The following is a 19,982-nucleotide window of genomic DNA, read 5'->3' on the forward strand; positions in this document are numbered from 1 at the left end:
TCTCTCATTGAAGATAATAAAGACATTATTTAAGGTTATGGGACTTATGGGGCTAACTATCCCCCTCTCTCACCCTCCCAAATATTGAAGATAATAAAGACATTATTTAAGGTTATGGGACTTATGGGGCTAACTATCCCCCTCTCTCATGAAAAAAAAAAAAAAAAAAAAAAAAAAAAAAAAAAAAAAAAAAAACCTCTTCTCGTCTCTCCATTTATTATCTTACTTTTTTAAAAAAATGGTATTTTTTCGTGATTTAAATAATAGAAAAAGATTAATGCATTAAATGAGAAACAATATAAAGCAGTTTTTTAATGCATTTAATGTTTAGAATCTTATTAGGACAAGATGGCAGGCTATATAAAGCTTGTAATGATGACCAGTTTCTCTTTTTGTATTGGTGACCTGTTTTTTTTTGCAGTCCACAGTTTCTCTATTACAGTATTTTTCTTGAGTAATACATAAATAAATAAATATAATCAGTTCAAAATGTTATAAAATAAAATTATACAAGACGGAAAATATAACATATTAATATGGTAAACTAAAGTTGAAAGAAAGAAAATAAAAGGTTCGACACATTTTAATACTCTATTTGTAAATGAAATTTGATTAGAAATTTTGACGGTATACAAATTTATTTCATATATGATCACCATAAAAAGTTAGATAATTCGGTTACTTTTTTTCTCTATGTCAATTCTATGATACAGAATGCATCAATTTCATCAAATAATAGTATTTTATTTTTAAAATTTCAAGACAAAAATTAATTAACATTATGAACCATAAAATTAATTATCACAAAATATGAGGGAAAGAAAAAGTATAGGAGATGGTGCTTATCCAAAAATATATAAGGTAGGTTTGGACAAATTGATCATTTTCACTCTTCATTATAATTATATAATTTTAAGACATCAATTTTATATTATATGCAAGATATTTTTAATTTTTTTCTACTGTACGCACAATAATATAGTATTTTACTGCATATAAATTATACTGCCGGATACTAGGATGAGAACAACTGCCGTGGAGAGCACTACGCGCCAATTTAGAAAGGGTACACGTACACCTAGTTCCAACCAAATTACCAATAATAATCCTATGCTGTCAATTTTTTTTATATTTATTTTAACATAAACCTCTTTTTGACCAAATATTATCAATTTATTTTTTATAGCATGTTATTACAACTTACACAAATGCCGCTATATATTTAACCTAAGTGCTTCCCTCCCTTGACTCTTTGCTCTGCAATCAAAACCCAAAAGGGTCTCTCGATTCCCATTCGCCGCCGCCGGTCACCGGAGTCCGCCGGAAGTTTTTCTCGTCCATCTATTCGAACGGAAGTCTCTCTCTCAACTTCCCGACGAAGTTTGGCCGGCGACCTCTGGTCAGACCACCGTTCCCGGAGTGGCCGGAAAATTCATAGAATGGTCGGAAAATGTTGAAATGACATATAAAATCGGTGAAAGGAACGACTTATAGATTTATATGTGTATGTGTTTGTGTGTGTGTATAAGTATAGCGAGAGGGAGAGATTAGATTTTGTTGAACTGGTTTGGTGGAAAAGAGAGTAATGGCGTGGAGTCAGAAGGCGAAGTGGTTAGGGTTTTTGAGCTTGCTGTGGCTGTGGTCGGCTTCAATGGTCGTGTCTGAACCGACGACGACGCCGTCGTACCGGAATGCTTACGCGACGATGATGTACATGGGGACGCCGAGGGACTACGAGTTCTATGTAGCGACACGTGTCATGCTCAGATCCCTCGCTAAGCTCGGAGTCGAAGCCGATCTCGTCGTCATTGCCTCCCTCGACGTCCCTCTCCGTTGGGTCGAAGCTCTGTAAGTCTCTCTCTCTCTTTCTCTCTCTATCTCCTTTCCTGTTTGCTAATGTGCGCTGTGTGCGTCGGCGCGCGTTAGGAAGTTTCGGCCTTTTCCCTGGAAGTTTCGGAATTTGGACCCGGAACAAGGCCTTTTGGCTTTCCACAAAAAGTGCTGTTTGAAAAGACCTTTTGGCTCTTTCTTTTGGTACTCTCTTAAGACATAATTAGCCTTTGGAAAATGACGAGTGTTAAGACTTTTGAGATCTAGGTTTTTGGAGTCCGATGGTGGTTTGAGTGATTCGTACCACCAACAGTCGGTGACCTTTGGATCACCTGAATTCTTCTGGGGAAAGATATTCTGGTACTGTTAGCGTCGATGGGCATAATTTGACCTTTTCAATCGAATACAATAGCATATAGAGAATTAAAATAATTTGTCCCAAGTTAACATGTTAATGATGGACTACTATATTTTATTGGATAAAATTAAATTGTTACGGACCCAAAATGTGCCTTGCTAATCATTCCTTTTATTGCTTAAACGTGTAATTATTAGATAGTTCTGGACATGATCGAGTTCATTTTAAGCTATGAAGACATTTAAGCCTTAATTTTGATGAGTAATAGTAATAGATGGTTCAATGTTATATAATAATTTTTTCTCTTTATACTGTCTGAATTTCATCATTACAAAAGCTAAATTCATATGAAAATTTTAAAATAAATGTGGTGAGGTTCATTACCGATGTAGCGGAAAAAGTGTATCGGAGAATATTTTAATTCCCCTTGTATGCTTTTATAGATACTAAGTGTGGTTACAAAGAAAAAATTGTATAATAGAAACCAAAATTGTAGGTGAAATATTAAAGTCAGCTTAATATTTAAAAATGTAAAGTTGAATTAGTGAACTATACAAGGTGGTTTAGCATATTTGTTATCGATAATATCTTCATGGTTGGGCAAAAGACAGCTTCATAGGAAGCTGTGCATTGGTCGCTTCTCATAGGAAGCTGAATTGGTCCAGAAAGTAAAGGCCAATTCTGACATTTTTGTGAATTGTGATAGAGAAATGCCTCAGAAGTCATAGCCCCTCATGTGCTTGTTGCCAGCCCTCTTTAATTTCTTTTGCCTTTTTCTTCTTGTCTTGTTTCTGTGAAGGCTCTGGACGGTTTTATCCATATATTTCTTGTAGATATTATCGATACATGTATAATTCTGTATGTGGTACATACCATTTAAGTTGCTGTGTAAGTAGATTGACCGTTGACCCTCTTCACCCCTACCCAAATTCAATTGCATTTAGACCTACAATATTCTCACAAATCTCAGCCTACGATTTCCAAATAGTTAAATTAAGTAGCTTAAGACGATATGTAACTTTAAATCAAGTCAACGCAACCAATCAGCTTTAGCTCAGATAGTATGATTTGTCGAGATTGAGTGTTCGAGCTCTATTAGAAACAATATTGTGAGTGTGTGCAATTGTTTGAACTTTAAATCAACTCAACGTAAAAATCTGTAAAAAAAAAACTGAGAAATATGCTATAAACCTTTGAGGGTGCCTTTGGTTTAGCTCAACATATTCAACATTGGGGATATGCATTATAAGTTGAGCCATTACATTATTAAAATAACCAAAAGGAATAATTTGTGATACTTAGTGTCATACTGATATGGTGTTATAGTAGGAAAGGGCTTGGTGGTACATAAATGTGCCTTATCTATTTACCTGTCAACAGTTGCAAGTAATTAATTATAATAATATTCAGAATGGTTTATACAGAATTTTTTTTGTGTGTCTATATCTATCATTGGAAATCTTTAGTGTGGTAAAAAATCTTAAGATTGGGAACAGTAATTACTTTTAATTTAATAAATTGAGTATAATATTAACTACACTTAATAGCATGCGGGTTATATCATGAAATTATAGAAATATATATGGAAAATTGAGAGAGAGCATGAAAACCGCAAGCAAATAAAAGTTTAAATAAGTCCTGTTTGGGATTTCTAAATCAACTGGAATAAAAATTCAAAACGGAAGGGTACACTTTTGACTGTTAGGACTTAGGAGTAGGTAGGTAGTCCTTTCCTTGTCTTGTTTTCTTTTTTCCAAAATCTCACATTTTGTTTCGTGATATTTGAAAATCTCAAGTGCTATTGCCCAAGTGGTTGGGTTGTTGCTCCCTGAATTTGGGAGCCCATGATCGAGCCTTGAGCCTTGTACCCTTCCTCTCCCTTCTAATCACTAACATTCTTGCCTTGAAAAAAAAAAAAAAAAATTTGAAAATCAATACATATACAACAATGTTAGAACTTGGACCACAATTATTCAAACTAAACATTGATGTAAGCCAATTGATATCAATAAAATTGCCACCCTGTGAATATGGGTCTACATGAATTTCATTAAATTGTGACATGCATAGAATTATAATATCTATATATATATATTAAAAAAAAGAAGATATTTTGATATGCATACTAGTATTGTTACTGTGAATGTCACTTTGGCTGCTTCCTTAACTCCAAAAAAGGAAAAATGAGGTTACTTGCACCGGTTTAGAACTAACCTGATCTGTTTTTTTGGTTCAGGACAAAGGAAGATGGGGCAAAGGTAGTGAGAGTGGAGAATCTAAATAATCCATACAAGAACCAGGCAAATTTTGACAGGAGGTTCAAGTTAACACTGAACAAACTGTATGCATGGAGCCTAGTGGACTATGACAGAGTGGTCATGCTGGATTCGGACAACCTCTTCATTCGAAAACCGGATGAGCTGTTCCAATGTGGCCAATTTTGTGCAGTCTTTATCAACCCCTGCATCTTCCATACTGGCCTGTTTGTGTTGCAGGTAAAGGTTACCTGTTTCATATGTTTGATTCAAGCTATTCTTAAAGCAACTTCCATGAAAATTGACTTCTAATGAAACCTCACTTCTTACGTAGAAATCCATACATGAGTTTCTGTTTCTCAATCAAATTCTAGTTTAGGTCTGTATGGAGACAATTTAATAGAAGAATGAATATTAGTGGCCCCTAACATGAACTTTATGGCTTTATTTTCAGAGATTAATATATATGATATTTTTTTTTGGTAATTAATAAATTTATAAGTTAGTAGACACAAATTTCATTGAAGGCCTTCAAGTTTTCATCTTCTTTCTTGGTTTACCAATGACCTTATTACCAGCATACATAATCTAGAAATATAATTAACAGAGCCAATGTTAAAATTCCTCAGAAGCTATTCTATCTTGAAGTTTTTCGTACGGCAAGCCTCAGTAATATATATTAAGTAGAAAAAAAACAAAGAAGTGATTCTTCAAAGAAAATATATTTACATTCTCCGTTGAATAAGTATAAAATGAATTGTTGGAAAAATCACTGAATTTAATTGCCGCAGCTATATCTCTTTAAACTTCATTCAAATTTTTTCGGTTTTCCCCTAAAAAATCATAAAAATAGTCATTTATAGATTATTACAGCCATTACTAGGTTTTGTTAAGGATCTTTAAAACAGTTACTGAGATCTTCATTACTGGTTAATGCAAGAAGTCTTCTGACATTTTTCATTGGTACCTTAATGAATATGGAATTGCAGCCATCAACAAAGGTGTTCAAAAACATGCTTCATGAGTTGGAGATTGGGAGAGAGAACCCGGATGGCGCGGACCAGGGCTTTATTGGGGGTTACTTCCCAGACCTGCTTGACCGGCCATTGTTCCATCCGCCCCCTAATGGCACCAAGCTTGATGGGAACTACAGACTTCCACTGGGATACCAAATGGATGCTTCTTATTACTGTTAGTAACAATTTTTTTGTATTTTTAGTTTTTTGGTGTGTGTTCTTAATTGCAAATCTATAAGCACCTTGGAAATCTCTCATTGGATTACAAGTTCATAAAGATTGGTAAACTATTCTTTTTCTTTTTTCCCATTTTGGGCATGAGGAATAATTGTGCTCAACCATGTTCTTTCCTTGTTTGCTCCAGATCTCAGACTCAGATGGAGTGTACCCTGTGGGCCTAACAGCGTGATTACTTTCCCAGGCGCACCATGGTTGAAACCATGGTACTGGTGGTCTTGGCCTGTCCTGCCATTAGGCGTCCAATGGCATGAACAACGTCTTCACACTCTTGGGTAAATTTATTTCTACCTAGTTTATACGGCATTATTTTCTTGACTATTTGTTTATGTAACTAGAGATGCAAGTAAATAATTTCTAGTTCAACTTCAGTTATTGTCACCCAAAGCATTTATCAGTTCCAACCATGGTTAACAATTCTTAGAAAGCCATTTGAAGAAAAAAGTCAAGCCTTTGTGCAACTTAGTATTATCATCTCATCCACTAGTTCTCAAATTGTTCATGAATACTGCACATTTATTGGAGATTTGAATGTGTTATTCTAGACTATTCCAAGCTATTTCCTGGATTTTTGATGTTCCTGCTGTTTTTTATATTAATTCTCAAAGGACCTTCCGAAGCCAAATCTTGAGTTGTGCAATCCATTAGTAGACATGTCTATAAAAAAAATATAGTAAATCTTTTTCTAATTTTTTCAGTCCAATATTCATTTCTGTTCTCCTTCAATTTTAATATTTTAACCAAACCGCTTTCAAATTTCTTCTGATTTTTGTCACCACTGCTAATGTCTATTCTTCTATATAATTCATGGTTGTTCATGATTCAACAGGTATAACTCAGAGATGCCCGTCGTACTGATCCAGTCAATCTTCTACTTGGGAATATTGGCAATGACTCGTCTAGCACGTCCCAATCTATCTAAGCTGTGCTACCGCGGTGCAGACAAGAGTATCTCTATCATACAGATTGGCCTCAAATTGGTAGCCATATGGTCCATTCTTGTTGCCTACATAATCCCCTTCTTCCTCATTCCCCACACAATTCATCCACTACTGGGCTGGACACTCTACTTACTAGGGGCTTTCGCGTTTTCCTCTATATCAGTTAATGCTTTTCTACTGCCAATGCTACCTGTTCTATTCCCATGGGTTGGGATACTTGGAACACTTTTGGTCATGGCATGCCCTTGGTACGGGGACGGGGTTGTGAGAGCCCTAGCTGTGTTTGCCTATGCCTTCTGTTGTGCGCCATTACTTTGGATTTCATTTGCTAAGATCATGTCATCTCTTCAGGTTTCGCTGGAAAGGGAATCTTTCTTGCCTAGATTGGGTGAACCTACATCCCCTCAAAGGTTTAACAAGCTATACTGAGACAAAATCGAAATCGAACTCACTGTGTAAAATGCAGGGAAGAAAAGGTATGCTGAGTTCTCGCGACAAACGTCGGAGCTGATTATGTTCTGCTGGGGAGAGAAAATGAGCAGGAAATTTTGATTGTCCATGCTACCAAATTATTTGTATTCATTGATTGAAGTAAGAGGGGGCTCTCATATTACTCTCACTGTCACATGTTATGGTATGAGATCCCTTCAAAAATGATATTCATTAATCGCTTGTTACTTTAATTTATCATATATAAGTTTCTCAGGTCTGGTGTTTCTTGCCATTTGTGATGTGAAAAAAAGGTAATACTAGTGAAGATCTTGAATGGCATGGGTGACAGCTTTTTATTTCATATATTTTTACAATATGAAAGCTAGTTTTTTACAATTTTAAGAGTAGCAGTCAGAACATAAAAAGTAGTTTTATGTCGTGGAAGTGTTGCATTTTTTTTTTGGGGGGATAATTAAAATTGTTGCATTTTAGCATAAATATGTAGAAAAGATCTAGAGTAACTTGATTGTAGAGAACTGATTATTTGATTTGATGCCATGCAACTTTTGTGAATCTGTTTATGTAACTTAAAAAAAAAAATTAATAAGTTATCAAGAGGTTGCTACAGAGAGATTTGAGAGAATCTCTAATATATACGGAGTAGTGTTTTTTTGGCTGATGTCCCTTTTGTTCTAGGGTTTACGTTATAACTACCAAAATGGCTCTAGTAAACAGGTTAAAACATGTGTAGGTGGGTAATTTTTTTTACAAGATTACTTAAACGGGTCTGATCTAGGCCGCCAGATTGATAATTCCACCGATCATCATCTTCTCTAGAGCTACTTACTGGATTGCTCACTAATACCCTCAATTAACGGCGAACAAGCCGTTAATTACGCTTACTAGAGTGAAACTGGTCCTGGGCCTTTCCCTTGTTGGGCCAATTTTTTGGCTTTTGTTTTCCATCATTTGGTTTTAGGCCAACAGGCCCACTCATGTAATTATTTCCTTTTATAATAAATGAATTGCCGAAAAATAAATAAACGAATTGACATTATATAACATGAACATTATTTCGTTACATTATATGGAACAATTAGATTAAGATTTTGTAAAGTGGTTGGAGGAGGAGTTAGTGTATACAGGAAATGGAGTTGGTACATGCCACACTAGAGCCATGTTCGTGTTAGACCCGTGATTTACGACAACTTGGCCTGTATTATCTGCAATCTAGCTGACACACCTTCTCAATCTCTTTCAAACTTCAAAACACGTTTGACTATCTGACCTCTGCTGCGGCCCTCAAAATATCTTTTTGCATTGTTGTGGGCCCCAAATTTTTAATCACGCCAATCGTAATCAAATATTGTCCCCCAAACTCTATGATCCCGCCAATCATCCACATAAACGACTGTCTCTAGTTATACAGTATTCTCAATGGTAGATTATTATGTGAACGGTAAAGTGGATAAAACACCTCTCATATTTATACTCTCTCTCTGTTCTTTAATAATATTTTAATTTGACATTTTACACTTTTTAAGAAAATTTTTATTATATTTTATTAGGTTGACAAAAGATGCATTTTCACGTTTATCATTTCTTAAAAAGTAAAGTATTGATTTTTAATGGAGTCCACTTATTTTTGGGTTTCAAAAGTAGTAGCATGGAAGATGAGTTCCACTTATTTTAAAATTTTAATTAGTTTAATCTTTTAGGGGTAAATTAGGAAATTAATAAAAAATAGTGTATTAATTTTTGAAATGTGACAATTAAAATAGGACAACAAAAAAATGAGATAATGAACTATTAATATGAGACGAGTATTTTGGATAAATAATATTCATAATTTTTTTTAGGGTAAAATATAAAAAATCATCTTGACGTATTAGTCATTTGCAATTAATCCCCCTGAACTACAATTTACTTCATTGACTATTAAATTTTTGCATTAAGGACAGAAGTGACATCTCGGGCAATTGGTGATAACAGAAATAGTTAAAGACAATTTTACCTCTATAAAAAAACTACATCGTTTCGGATTAGTTTCAATAAAGTAAATGACATGGAGGGGTGTAATCACAATATTCATGGGTTTTCCGATTGAGTTTCTTTTGATTGGGTTATGCTAAGAGGTTTTTTTTTTTTTTTTGGTTGCAAAATTTGATTGTTTCTTCATGGGAGACGAATTGAAGAAATTTGAGCAACGAAAATTACATAGAGAGGAGAGATCAAGAAATCTTGAACAATACTCAACACCTCGTCCTTATCGTCACTTGGCCCGCTTGTGTTATGTGACTGTTCGTCCTCATAGTTGCTTCGTGGTGGTACTAGATTGAGGTGGGATTGTGGGAACGGGTCGCACACTCAATTAAATGTTATATATATATATAGATTTCTTACCCAAGTTATGACGGATCGAGTAAGATAGATCAAAGATGAAGAATGAGGAATTTAGGGTTTCTGGATCCCATAAACAGGGCAATGTTTGGTTGGGATTTAACAGTAATAAAAGGGCCATTATCGTCTTTTAGCTTCATTAAGGGATGTATGGTTATTTAAAAATATTTGGTTGTCACGTGGCTTCTAAACGGTCAAATTCAACTTGTCGATCACCGATTGGGTTGATTAATTGCAAGGCGTTATATGCAACTTTTATAAATCAGGAGGTTTTATGCTAATTAGCCAATTTTGTATAGAAGGGTTTATGTTGTGTATATAAGTCCTTGAAGTTTGAAAAATGAACAAAAAAGGGCTTGAAGTCACAACTAAGATATAAAATTTCAAAAACGCCATTTTGTCTTTCAATAATACCCTAATATATATTACCCTTATATATGTATACATATGTTTCATTAGTGACGATGGTGATGATGGAGAAGAAATTATAAAAGAAAAAGAGAAAATGAACAACTTAGTAATTTCATATTTAATTAATTTTTTTACTTATTTTTTTATTTAGGTATAAAGGGACCCTTTAGTGATTTCAATATTTAGGTTCTTATTTGTTTCAAAATTAAATGTCAGGAACTTTTATATATATATATACATACACATTTTTTTATGTCTTTTGAGAGTTTTGTTAACTTATAAACAAGTTTTTAATTTTTATTTCTGAAGACTGAAGTGCAATTTACACTTTTTAATTGGGGAGCAACCCATCCCGCTCAGCGTCTTATGTGGTCTTTTCTTTCTTTTAATAGAGTTATTTTCAACCTTTTTCTCCCCTGTTGTTTTACCATTATATCCTTGATTTGTCCTCCCATTATATCCTTTGTTTCCTCTGTCACTGTCCACACCTCCCAATTATTTGTGGCTTACTAAATCGATGAGATGGTCACTCCTTTTATAAGCCTGAACTTCTTCAATTCACCCTTAAGATACATTATAATTGATGCTCAATGTCAAAAGTCTACAAGATTGCACCAAAATATGTTAGATGTCTATATTTTTTTCGAATTTCTTTTATATTTTAGAATCTTCCATACTTTTTTACAAAACTTTATAAAGCTCTAAATCCAAATCCAAATCCAAATCCAACAGTGTCCTGTAAGCGTTGTAGTGGCGTGGTGCATTAAGTGAACCAAGAACAAACTTTCAAATTTGCAATTTGTTAAAAAATGGTCTGACACTCTGACTATAAATAAGATCACAGTATAGCTAGTAAGATTGAGAACCAGCTTAAACATAATACATAAATGTATATAAGGTACAGATATAAATGAACTTTAAAAATAAAAAATAAAATATAGATGGATAGGCTGTCCATGTGAGATGAAAAGGATAATTTATCATATATATATATAATATTTTAAATTGATAATGTAACAATTTTAAACCATTAATAGAACAACTATAAAGTCACAATATAACACAATTTACTATGTTGTTTGAGTGTTAAATCGTTGTTACATTAATGTTACATCTTGTGATGTAGCGTGTTGATTGTGATATAATATGTTGTACTACTAATACGCTTGTGCACATGATCACATTTGATGGGATTAGGAATATGGCATGATCTCCGATTGTTTAGTGATTTTATAGTTTAAATACTTTGTTAGGTTTATGGCTCGAATTTTGTGTGAGTATAGTGTTTTGGAAGCGTCACCCAATTTATGTGAGCCGGTCCAAAATGGATTGCAGATTAAGAAACTAAAATCGATAGGTTGGGAACTGCCTTATTTGGACTGATTGAAAGATTATGGACCGATTATGAACCGATCGATCACCTGTGAAACATGTGCATGCCTGAGTGTCCTATTTTCACTTGGGAAGTTGTGGAGCAAGATTGATATGGAAACTCTTTGTATGCAAGTTGTATAATTTTTGTACAATAACGAATTGGGTTTGAAGATTTCATAAATAGAGATAAGTATAAGATTAAGGTAGAAAGAGGTAATTGAGAGAATGTGAGTTGAATTTGTGAAAAGAGACAGAATGTGTAACAACATTATGGAAGTAAAGATAGTCGACGTTCTTCTCGCATAGACTTACACAATTTGGTGAGTCATGTAAATAAAGAATGGTATACTACCTACAAACTTGCCAGTGGTAAGATATTTATGGAGAATAATACTACTTCTTGTGATGTTATGGGAATTGGAACAATTAAAATTATGACAACAAATGTTTTAATGAGAACCATGACAAATGTACGTCATATTCCAACTGTTCAAAGAAATGTTATCGATCTCTATGGGAGCATTGGATTCCAAGAGTTATTGGTGTGAATTGAAGATTGAATGAATTGATGGAGATTAGAATGGGTGCACATGTTATGCTTTTGGGAAGGAAAGTCAATAACCTCTATATTTTTTTTGAAAAATACTAGGTTAGGTTCTACTAGCATAGACGATCAAGAACAGCAAGAAAAGGAATAAGTTTTGGCAACTGCAAGAGTAACAGGAAAAGGAATAAGTTTTGGCAATTGTAAGAGTAACAATCTTTATGCGTTCCTTCATAACTCTACCTTGAACCTAACATCTTGAGCAAGAGAAGCAAAAAGAGTTTGATTTAGTGATGCGAGAATCGATTCTAGGTTTAATTATTTTAACTTTGAATTTGTTAGGAATGGAAAAGTGTGGTGGAACAAAGAACGGTAAGAAGAAAGAAGATATTAGGTTCAATGTGTAGCTATGAAGGAATGGATGAAGATCGAATTCGAGCCAATGTGAAGATTGTTAGGTTTGTGGCTCAAATTTTGTGCGAATATGGTGTTTTGGAAAAGTTAGATCGGTCAATGGTCTACGGTTCAATATATCTAAATTCAAAATGCTGGGGACTGTCCTTTTGAACCTGGGTACATCAGTATTCTATACCAATTTGGGAAGTTATGGAACAAAAAGGAATTGTTGACAAACAAATTGGGAAGTTTTAAGCCAGTTGTGAAATTATTGACCAATAAAGAATTGAGTTTGAAAACTTTATAAATAAAGATAAATATGAGAAATTAAGGTAGAGAGAGATAATTTTAAAGATAAAAAGTGAATTGAGTGTGTAAAAAGAGGAAAAGTGTGGAAAGATAGTTTAGAAAATTTTAAAGATAAATCTATCTTGTTTGTGTGTATTTTTATTTATTCTATTCATTAATAGCGTGTGCAATTCCTAACATACATCACATCTCAAATTAATTGATGCTTCTAATGACTCTTCAGTTGAAGCTTAAGTTAGTGCTTCTTAAATTTATTTGCATTATAAAATAAAACAATACGAAAAAAAAAATCTATTGAAGACCTTTAGATATACTTGTGAAAAAATGAAAAAGGAAAATTAAGTATTATGGAAAAAAGAAAATGTAAAAGTTTAAAATATTTGTATTTCACTTTCTTATCGTTTTTTTCTTTGTTTTTCATCAAATAATCAAAGAAACTAATTTTTTGTCGTATCTTCTGATCTTACCAAGCACTCTTGTCGCGGTTAAAAAAGAAATGGAAAAAAGACATCTGTATACGAGTTTGGACATCTTTGTCCCGAGCTAGAACGCTGAAGGTTCTGGTTCCAACGTTCGAAAATATTACTGGCTCTTTTGGGACAAGTGGGGCCCATTTGAACATGACAGAGATAGGCTACAATACAAAATGCTATTAACCCATGCCTGGACCATCATTGATCCCCTCATGCACGCCACCATCAACACCTTCCGATTCTGGACAAAGATGACCGTTTTGACACTACGAGTCTATATATAGCTAAGGAAAATTTTCTGTACCAGTGTACTTATGCTAAGAACAGTGAGCTTCACTCTCAGGCCGTTCGATTGCCAAATCTCATCATAATTTTTATGGGCTGTGATGGAGATTCACCTTGAGGACGAGTCCAGTAATATATAGCTCGGCTCGGCTTGGCTTGGCATGGAATAGCTCATTTGGCAAATCATTTTTTTTCCCCTTAATATCTTGGTAACTTATATATATATATATATATAAATATATATATATTACCGTTATGTAACGCAACTTCAGCTTTGATAATCACTGTTAACACACCGTAGCGTTTTATATTAGAACTTAATATATAAGTTGGATCATTGATGAAGGAATTTTACTTTATGAAATCAAATATATAGTGAGGAAAAAAAAAAAATCAAATATATAGTACTGCAATAAGATGGGATTGGTTCGTAATAAATTTCTGTAATGGGTAGCATATTTTTTTATTTTTTTTATTTTTTTTTTTCATAATATATATGCAGAACTAACATATTAAGACTAGTCAATTTAAAATTTGATAGACAATCAAATGCTGTCATCAAAACTCTCTATAGTATAAGCATTTGTTTTGCTCTTTTAGCATATATATTTTTCGATCATATGGCAAAGAAATTAAATGCAAACCTTATTGTAATGGTAAAATATTTCTTTTGTCACGGCTTCAAAACAAAAGAATAATATGAAAAAATGTAATATGCAATCATGACTGCACAACATCAATGATTAACACGGTGAATCTTTCGCATTCAAAAGTGTAATATGAGAAAAATGAAAAAAAGAAAAAGAATAAACAGTAACAACTCTATATCGTGCATAATGAATCAAATCCCCTAGGCATTATTGTTGACTTTGTGTGTGTGTGTGTATAAAACCCTGATATCATGCAATTGCTAGTGTACAACACCACAGTACTAAGCCAGCCATTCCATTTTGAGCCGAGCCGAGCCGAGCCGAGCACCATGTCTCAAAATGCGAGGGAACATAAAATATGACCGTTGGGATGACACACATCAACTGTTTGAGAAACTATTATAACGAAACACTAGTAATATAAAAAAATTGTCACATATAAATGTCTTCTCTCCGACATTGTACTCTACTACTACTTGCCCACATTTTCTCTGAAGACATTCTCTCTCTTTTTCTCTCTCTGCATATTTACTATTTCAGTCTTTCATTCTCTTTCTCTGAACATTTAAAGCTAATTTTAATGGCTTACTTTAATTCATTATCACAGTTATTCTTGTACTTCTCTGTGTTTTTCTTATTAATTGCACCAGTATTAGTAACGAGTTCTCATCATTACCAGGTCAATTCGGCGAATACCACGGCAACTTCCAACTCTACCAAGCACCACCACCACTGGGTTGGACCCTCCGGCCACCGTCTCATCACTGTGGACCTTCACGGGTATGGCGAATTCAGTTCCGTTCAAGCTGCTGTGGACTCGGTCTCCGAAAACAATAGAAAGAATGTCCTCATCCAAATCGGCGCTGGTTATTACATGTAATATTCAGCATTGCTCATGCATTGTCAGCTGAATATATCCTAAATACAATTGTCCTATATATACACACACACACACACACACATTTATTTATTTATTTATATTGGTCTAGTGCACCTGATGATGCTTACACAATGATTAGAAAAACGAACTCGGATCCTTTACGGTGTGTGGTACATATATGTTGTACCCCATCTAACGGATCCCAACATTTAGATGAATATTGAGCACTCTCCAAAAAAATAAATAAATAAATAAATAAAATAATAGTACTCCAATGTAGAGGGACTCAGGAGGATGAGATATATATTGTTTGGTGTTGTATGAATTCTGAAAAAAGTCACTTGATGTAAATGATATAAAAAAAAAAATTAGGTTTTCTATTTATTTTATTTTATTTTTAATTTTAAATATGTAAATTGGGTGTACACACTCCCATTTGTCCCCAGCCGACTCGAACTTTAATTCTACTATTTAGAAGGATGATGAAATAGTATTTAGGCTAATAAGTCACATTCGTTAAGATTTAGATTTTGTATCATTAGATTATGTGAAATTAAATTATGTGATATTGATGAACTGAAGCATTTGGTGTAACCACACTTTAATTTTATTTAAAATGTTTTCTATATATTCTTGCTATAAAAAAAAGAAAGAAAAAAAGAAAAAGAAAGATAAGACATTTATTAAAAGGCATACACAAGTACACAAAAGGTGTTTATGCGTTGAAGATGATGACATACATAGTTCACGGGTCACACAATTCACAGCTTGAAACTTTACACCGTGTATTTGTTTGTGTCTCTGTTCTCTTTGTTGTATTCCTTTTTTTTCTGTGTTGTTGGATGTTATGGTGACTGATATGGTATGGTGGCGGAGCAGAGAGAAGGTTGTGGTGCCTGCATCAAAACCCTACATCACGTTTCAAGGTGCAGGGAGGGACGTGACGGTGATCGAGTGGCATGATCGAGCCAGTGATCGTGGGCCCGACGGCCAACAGCTGCGTACTTATCATACTGCTTCAGTCACTGTCTTTGCCAGTTATTTCTCTGCCAGAAATATCAGCTTCAAGGTACGTGAAGTCACAGTTCCCTATTATTCTGTTAAATTTCCCTTTATGCCCTTGCACTGAAATAGGTATTACTATATTGCCATTCCGACCTTTTGTTTCTCCAAGTTCAAGCACAAATATATTCCATGGTCAAGACTAGTAGTACAGTATATTAATTTATTATTCTCGTGAAAAAAATAAAGGAAATTTAGTCTTTTATTTAATTTTTAAAATTTTTTTCATGACAAAGAACTCTTATATTACTTATTGAGACATTGACTCAAAATCTTTATCTTCATTTTGAAGAGATACAATTATCTTCATTTGTAATATAATTAACGAAATAGTTAAATTCTAAGAGTTCAGCTGACGTAATATAATTTTGAATTTTATAACATAATTTTGAAAACCTTTCTGCATTGTTTGGATGTATTGCATAGAATACGGCACCGGCACCGATGCCAGGGATGCAGGGATGGCAAGCGGTGGCATTTAGGATAGCCGGCGACAAGGCGTTCTTTTCAGGATGTGGATTCTATGGTGCACAGGACACACTTTGTGATGATGCTGGCAGGCATTACTTCAAGGAGTGTTACATTGAGGGCTCTATCGACTTCATTTTTGGCAATGGACGGTCCATGTACAAAGTAATAAATTAACCCTCTTCAATTTTATTTCATTATATATATTATCCTAAAGTCTCTTTAATTACAAATTTATATAATTGTTGTTGGAATGCTGTGCATGAGCATATTTTTAAAAGTAAATAAAAGCATGGACACTTTGTTCAACTCTATAAAGGCTCTTGCAATTGTCTGTTCTTATGCCTGTGGGTGTCAAAAAGCAAAAAAGGAAGGCAGCTTTTTCTACGATGACACAGTTGTGTGTGTGTATATATATATATGTTAGATGTATGTATCAGCTGGAGTGCTTACTCCCTGCTCGATACCTTGTAAAATGGGGATAGTGCCATCCCTAAGCCCTTATCTTATATCTAATTATGGTTTAAATAATCCTTATCAACAATTGTATTTTAAAACTTAATTATATATATATATATGTATATATCTATATTTTATGATTTTTCACATGCACACATTTTGAACCCAAGTATTCATCCAAGAATATATGCTTTATAACAATTTTTTTTTTTTTCCTTAAAACAATTCAAGCAAAACGTGCACATTCATAATATTACTCCTAGTAAACTCTACCTCGTATTAAAAAAGAGATCATAATATCTAAACAAATTTCTATCGACTTTATGTATGTGTTTATATGTATACATAAACATATATAATTCTATGTATAGGCATGCTTGTCAGGCTTAGTTTGTATGAGTTGATGACTATTGACTACATAGGTTATATAAGATGTGACATGTGAACTGGTTTTCTATTCTTGCATTCCATGCATTGACTCTTTAGTTGGGAACCAAAAAAAAAAAAACATAAAATGACATAATTATCCCTAATAAAGCACCATATGAGATTACTTTTTCAAATAATAATAAATATTTATTCAAGGATATGTAATTATCATTTTCATCCTTCAAAAAACAAGTATAATGTAAGTACAGTATACATCATGCGCATATATATATATAAACACACACACACATACACGCGCATATATGTACACACACACACACATAAACATTTATTTGCCGTTTTAATGGTTGACTTGCTGATGAGTTGTGTAGGACTGCGAACTGCATTCGATAGCTTCCAAGTTCGGTTCCATCGCGGCGCAAGATAGAAACACGCCGAATGAGAAGACTGGTTTCGCTTTCGTGCGCTGTAGGGTGACTGGGACGGGACCACTTTATGTGGGCCGGGCCATGGGCCAGTACTCCCGGATAGTCTTTTCCTACACTTACTTCGATGACGTGGTGGCCCATGGAGGTTGGGATGACTGGGACCACACCAGCAACAAGAACATGTAAGCCCCCACTTCCTCAACTATCATTCATTACTAATGACACTGGACCCCACTTCCCATCCAAATGGGCCCAGTTGTGATGGGCCTCTGCATCAACCTTTCAGACCCAAAATTCAAGTCAATATTAGTGGCTTTAGTAATTAGTCAATTCTATCATCTTCATTAAAGCTTAAAGTGTTCAATGCTTGTATGATAATGATATGAATCATATGAGTAGCACTGAAAAGGAAACAAATATGATTCATATCTAATGGTTCACGATTTCCAAAAAAGGGTCCATTATTTGATTTATTTTATTTAATTCTTAAATCTAGCTCTAATCCATTTGCTTTAGGACAGAGGACCTGTTTGGTGTTTGGTGGTGTAGTTCTTAGAAATTAAGGGTGGTAAAGTTTGACATAATTTGTTAATACAATTCAAAAATAACACGAGTTAAACATGTTAGGATTGACCTTAAATGAGTTTAGGTCGTAACTAGGTCAACACGATTAACCCGTTTAGTTAATCATGTCGTGTTTGGGTTGAGAGATTTAACTCGTGTAACCTGTTTACAATCGCTTAACTATACGCGTCATAAGTAAATTTCTATTTAAGTTCTAAAATAATTATCTAAACTTATATTTTATTCTTTTATAGATTAGAGAATATTAAGTAATTTGGTTGCATTGAAACTTATATTTTTCTAATATTTAATGTTTGATTGAGTATTATTAATAATTTAAAAATAAAATATTTAATTTTATTAAACAGGTCATTAAACGGGTTACACATGTAACACGTTTAATAAACAAGTCAGATTAGTGTTGAGGGTTTCTGACAAAATTATTATACATGTCGTATTCGGATTAAAATATTTAGTAAAATACCCTTATATCGACACGACACAATTAAACATAAATTGCCACCCCTATTAAAAATCCTTAGAGCTAGAGAGAGAAAAAAAAAAAAAGTAAGTTTTATTTTATTTTGTTATAAAAACCCATTTTTACATAAATCTTGGATTTATGAACGCACATAGTTTATGATTATGACACCATTTGGTGTCATCAACTAATTATATCTTATTACACAAATAAAAATACATTTACTTCACTATTTCAGTAAGTCATATCACTAGTCAGCATCTCACGTTATTGAAATTTCGAGAACACTAAAGTATTTTTCACTATTTAGGATCCATTTCTGTAAAATATGCCAAACAGAGCTCGTATTCGTCATGACCCAGTGATCCGGTCATAATCCAACTTCTTCCATTTTTGGTCCAATAATTGGGTCCAATTGGAGAAAGCCCTCTACTTTCCCAAACTCAACCCAATGCCCAATAAAGCAATGATTTTTTTTTTCCGTGACAAAGAACAAAAAAACTCTGAGATACATAGAGAGACTTCACCAGATACAATAGCTAGCACTTTCTGTATTCAAATTTCTGTGGAGTATTTGATTTGATTAAGAGTGCTTGTCTCATTACACACAGGACTGTGTTTTTTGGAGTCTACAAGTGCTATGGGCCTGGAGTTGCTGCGGTGAGGGGCGTATCGTGGGCCCGAGAACTGGATTACGAGTTGGCCCATCCATTCCTTGCCAAGAGTTTTGTTAATGGAAGACATTGGATTGCCCCATCTGATGCTTGAGCAACACACATCTCATACATATTCACAACTATACTGCCATTTTTTCATTCAGAAAATTCGTTTATTTAATTTCATATAATAAGCTCAAAAAAATCGTTATAGTACCATTTCCATTGTTGTAGAAATTTTTATTTTGTAAATTTTTTTTTTTTTGGAAGTTCGATCAAACACACACCATTGTTACAGTAAATTGATGTCCATTTGACCCATATAAATATTATACTGTATTTGTCTAATTACTTCGAATTTGAAATAAGTTGATTATGGAATTCACAAATCAATTTCGTTCATTATTATCCATTGATATTTAAAGACCATTATATCATCCGATGTGATCATGATCAATGATGGAGTTATTTACTAGGAGACTGCCATTCATACTCGAGCTTCAACATGATTTTATTTGATAGATGTCATGTTATATATTTTCAAGTCAAAAAAATGTACTTATTTCACCACCACCCAAAAAATAAAAATAAAAAGGATAACCAATATCTAAGAAAATATAATATTTACCTTTTAAAGCAAAGGAAAATAATGTACCATATTAAATTAAGGCAAATTCCTACAT

General features: G+C 33.7%; 2 protein-coding genes across 2 annotated transcripts; both read left to right on the top strand.

The window, feature by feature from the left end:
- The first annotated feature begins 1,230 nt into the window (after window positions 1-1,230).
- Window positions 1,231-7,342, top strand: LOC132304063 (putative glucuronosyltransferase PGSIP8). The gene is made up of 5 exons (XM_059801567.1): window positions 1,231-1,848; window positions 4,425-4,683; window positions 5,433-5,634; window positions 5,824-5,971; window positions 6,526-7,342. Exons 1-5 carry the CDS (start codon window positions 1,586-1,588, stop codon window positions 7,064-7,066), a joined length of 1,413 nt encoding a protein of 470 aa, XP_059657550.1. The 5' UTR covers window positions 1,231-1,585; the 3' UTR covers window positions 7,067-7,342.
- A 7,041-nt stretch (window positions 7,343-14,383) lies between these two features.
- On the top strand, window positions 14,384-19,688 carry LOC132304064 (probable pectinesterase 68). The gene is made up of 5 exons (XM_059801568.1): window positions 14,384-14,787; window positions 15,671-15,860; window positions 16,280-16,486; window positions 17,542-17,780; window positions 19,255-19,688. Exons 1-5 carry the CDS (start codon window positions 14,492-14,494, stop codon window positions 19,409-19,411), a joined length of 1,089 nt encoding a protein of 362 aa, XP_059657551.1. The 5' UTR covers window positions 14,384-14,491; the 3' UTR covers window positions 19,412-19,688.
- Window positions 19,689-19,982: the final 294 nt, after the last annotated feature.

This window comes from Cornus florida, unplaced genomic scaffold (assembly GCF_030987335.1).
Source record: "Cornus florida cultivar Cherokee Brave unplaced genomic scaffold, ASM3098733v1 CherokeeBrave_3.0.0_Hap2_Chr04, whole genome shotgun sequence".
Taxonomy (NCBI): Eukaryota; Viridiplantae; Streptophyta; class Magnoliopsida; order Cornales; family Cornaceae; genus Cornus; species Cornus florida.

Bases quoted from the DNA above. Each gene is read 5' to 3' on its own strand.
- LOC132304063 (XM_059801567.1), top strand. From the start codon at position 1,586: ATGGCGTGGAGTCAGAAGGCGAAGTGGTTAGGGTTTTTGAGCTTGCTG. The intron at 4,684-5,432 runs GTAAAGGTTACC...ATGGAATTGCAG, and splicing joins CTGGCCTGTTTGTGTTGCAG to CCATCAACAAAGGTGTTCAA. The intron at 5,635-5,823 runs GTTAGTAACAAT...TGTTTGCTCCAG, and splicing joins AATGGATGCTTCTTATTACT to ATCTCAGACTCAGATGGAGT.
- LOC132304064 (XM_059801568.1), top strand. From the start codon at position 14,492: ATGGCTTACTTTAATTCATTATCACAGTTATTCTTGTACTTCTCTGTG. The intron at 15,861-16,279 runs GTACGTGAAGTC...TGTATTGCATAG, and splicing joins CCAGAAATATCAGCTTCAAG to AATACGGCACCGGCACCGAT. The intron at 16,487-17,541 runs GTAATAAATTAA...TGAGTTGTGTAG, and splicing joins ATGGACGGTCCATGTACAAA to GACTGCGAACTGCATTCGAT.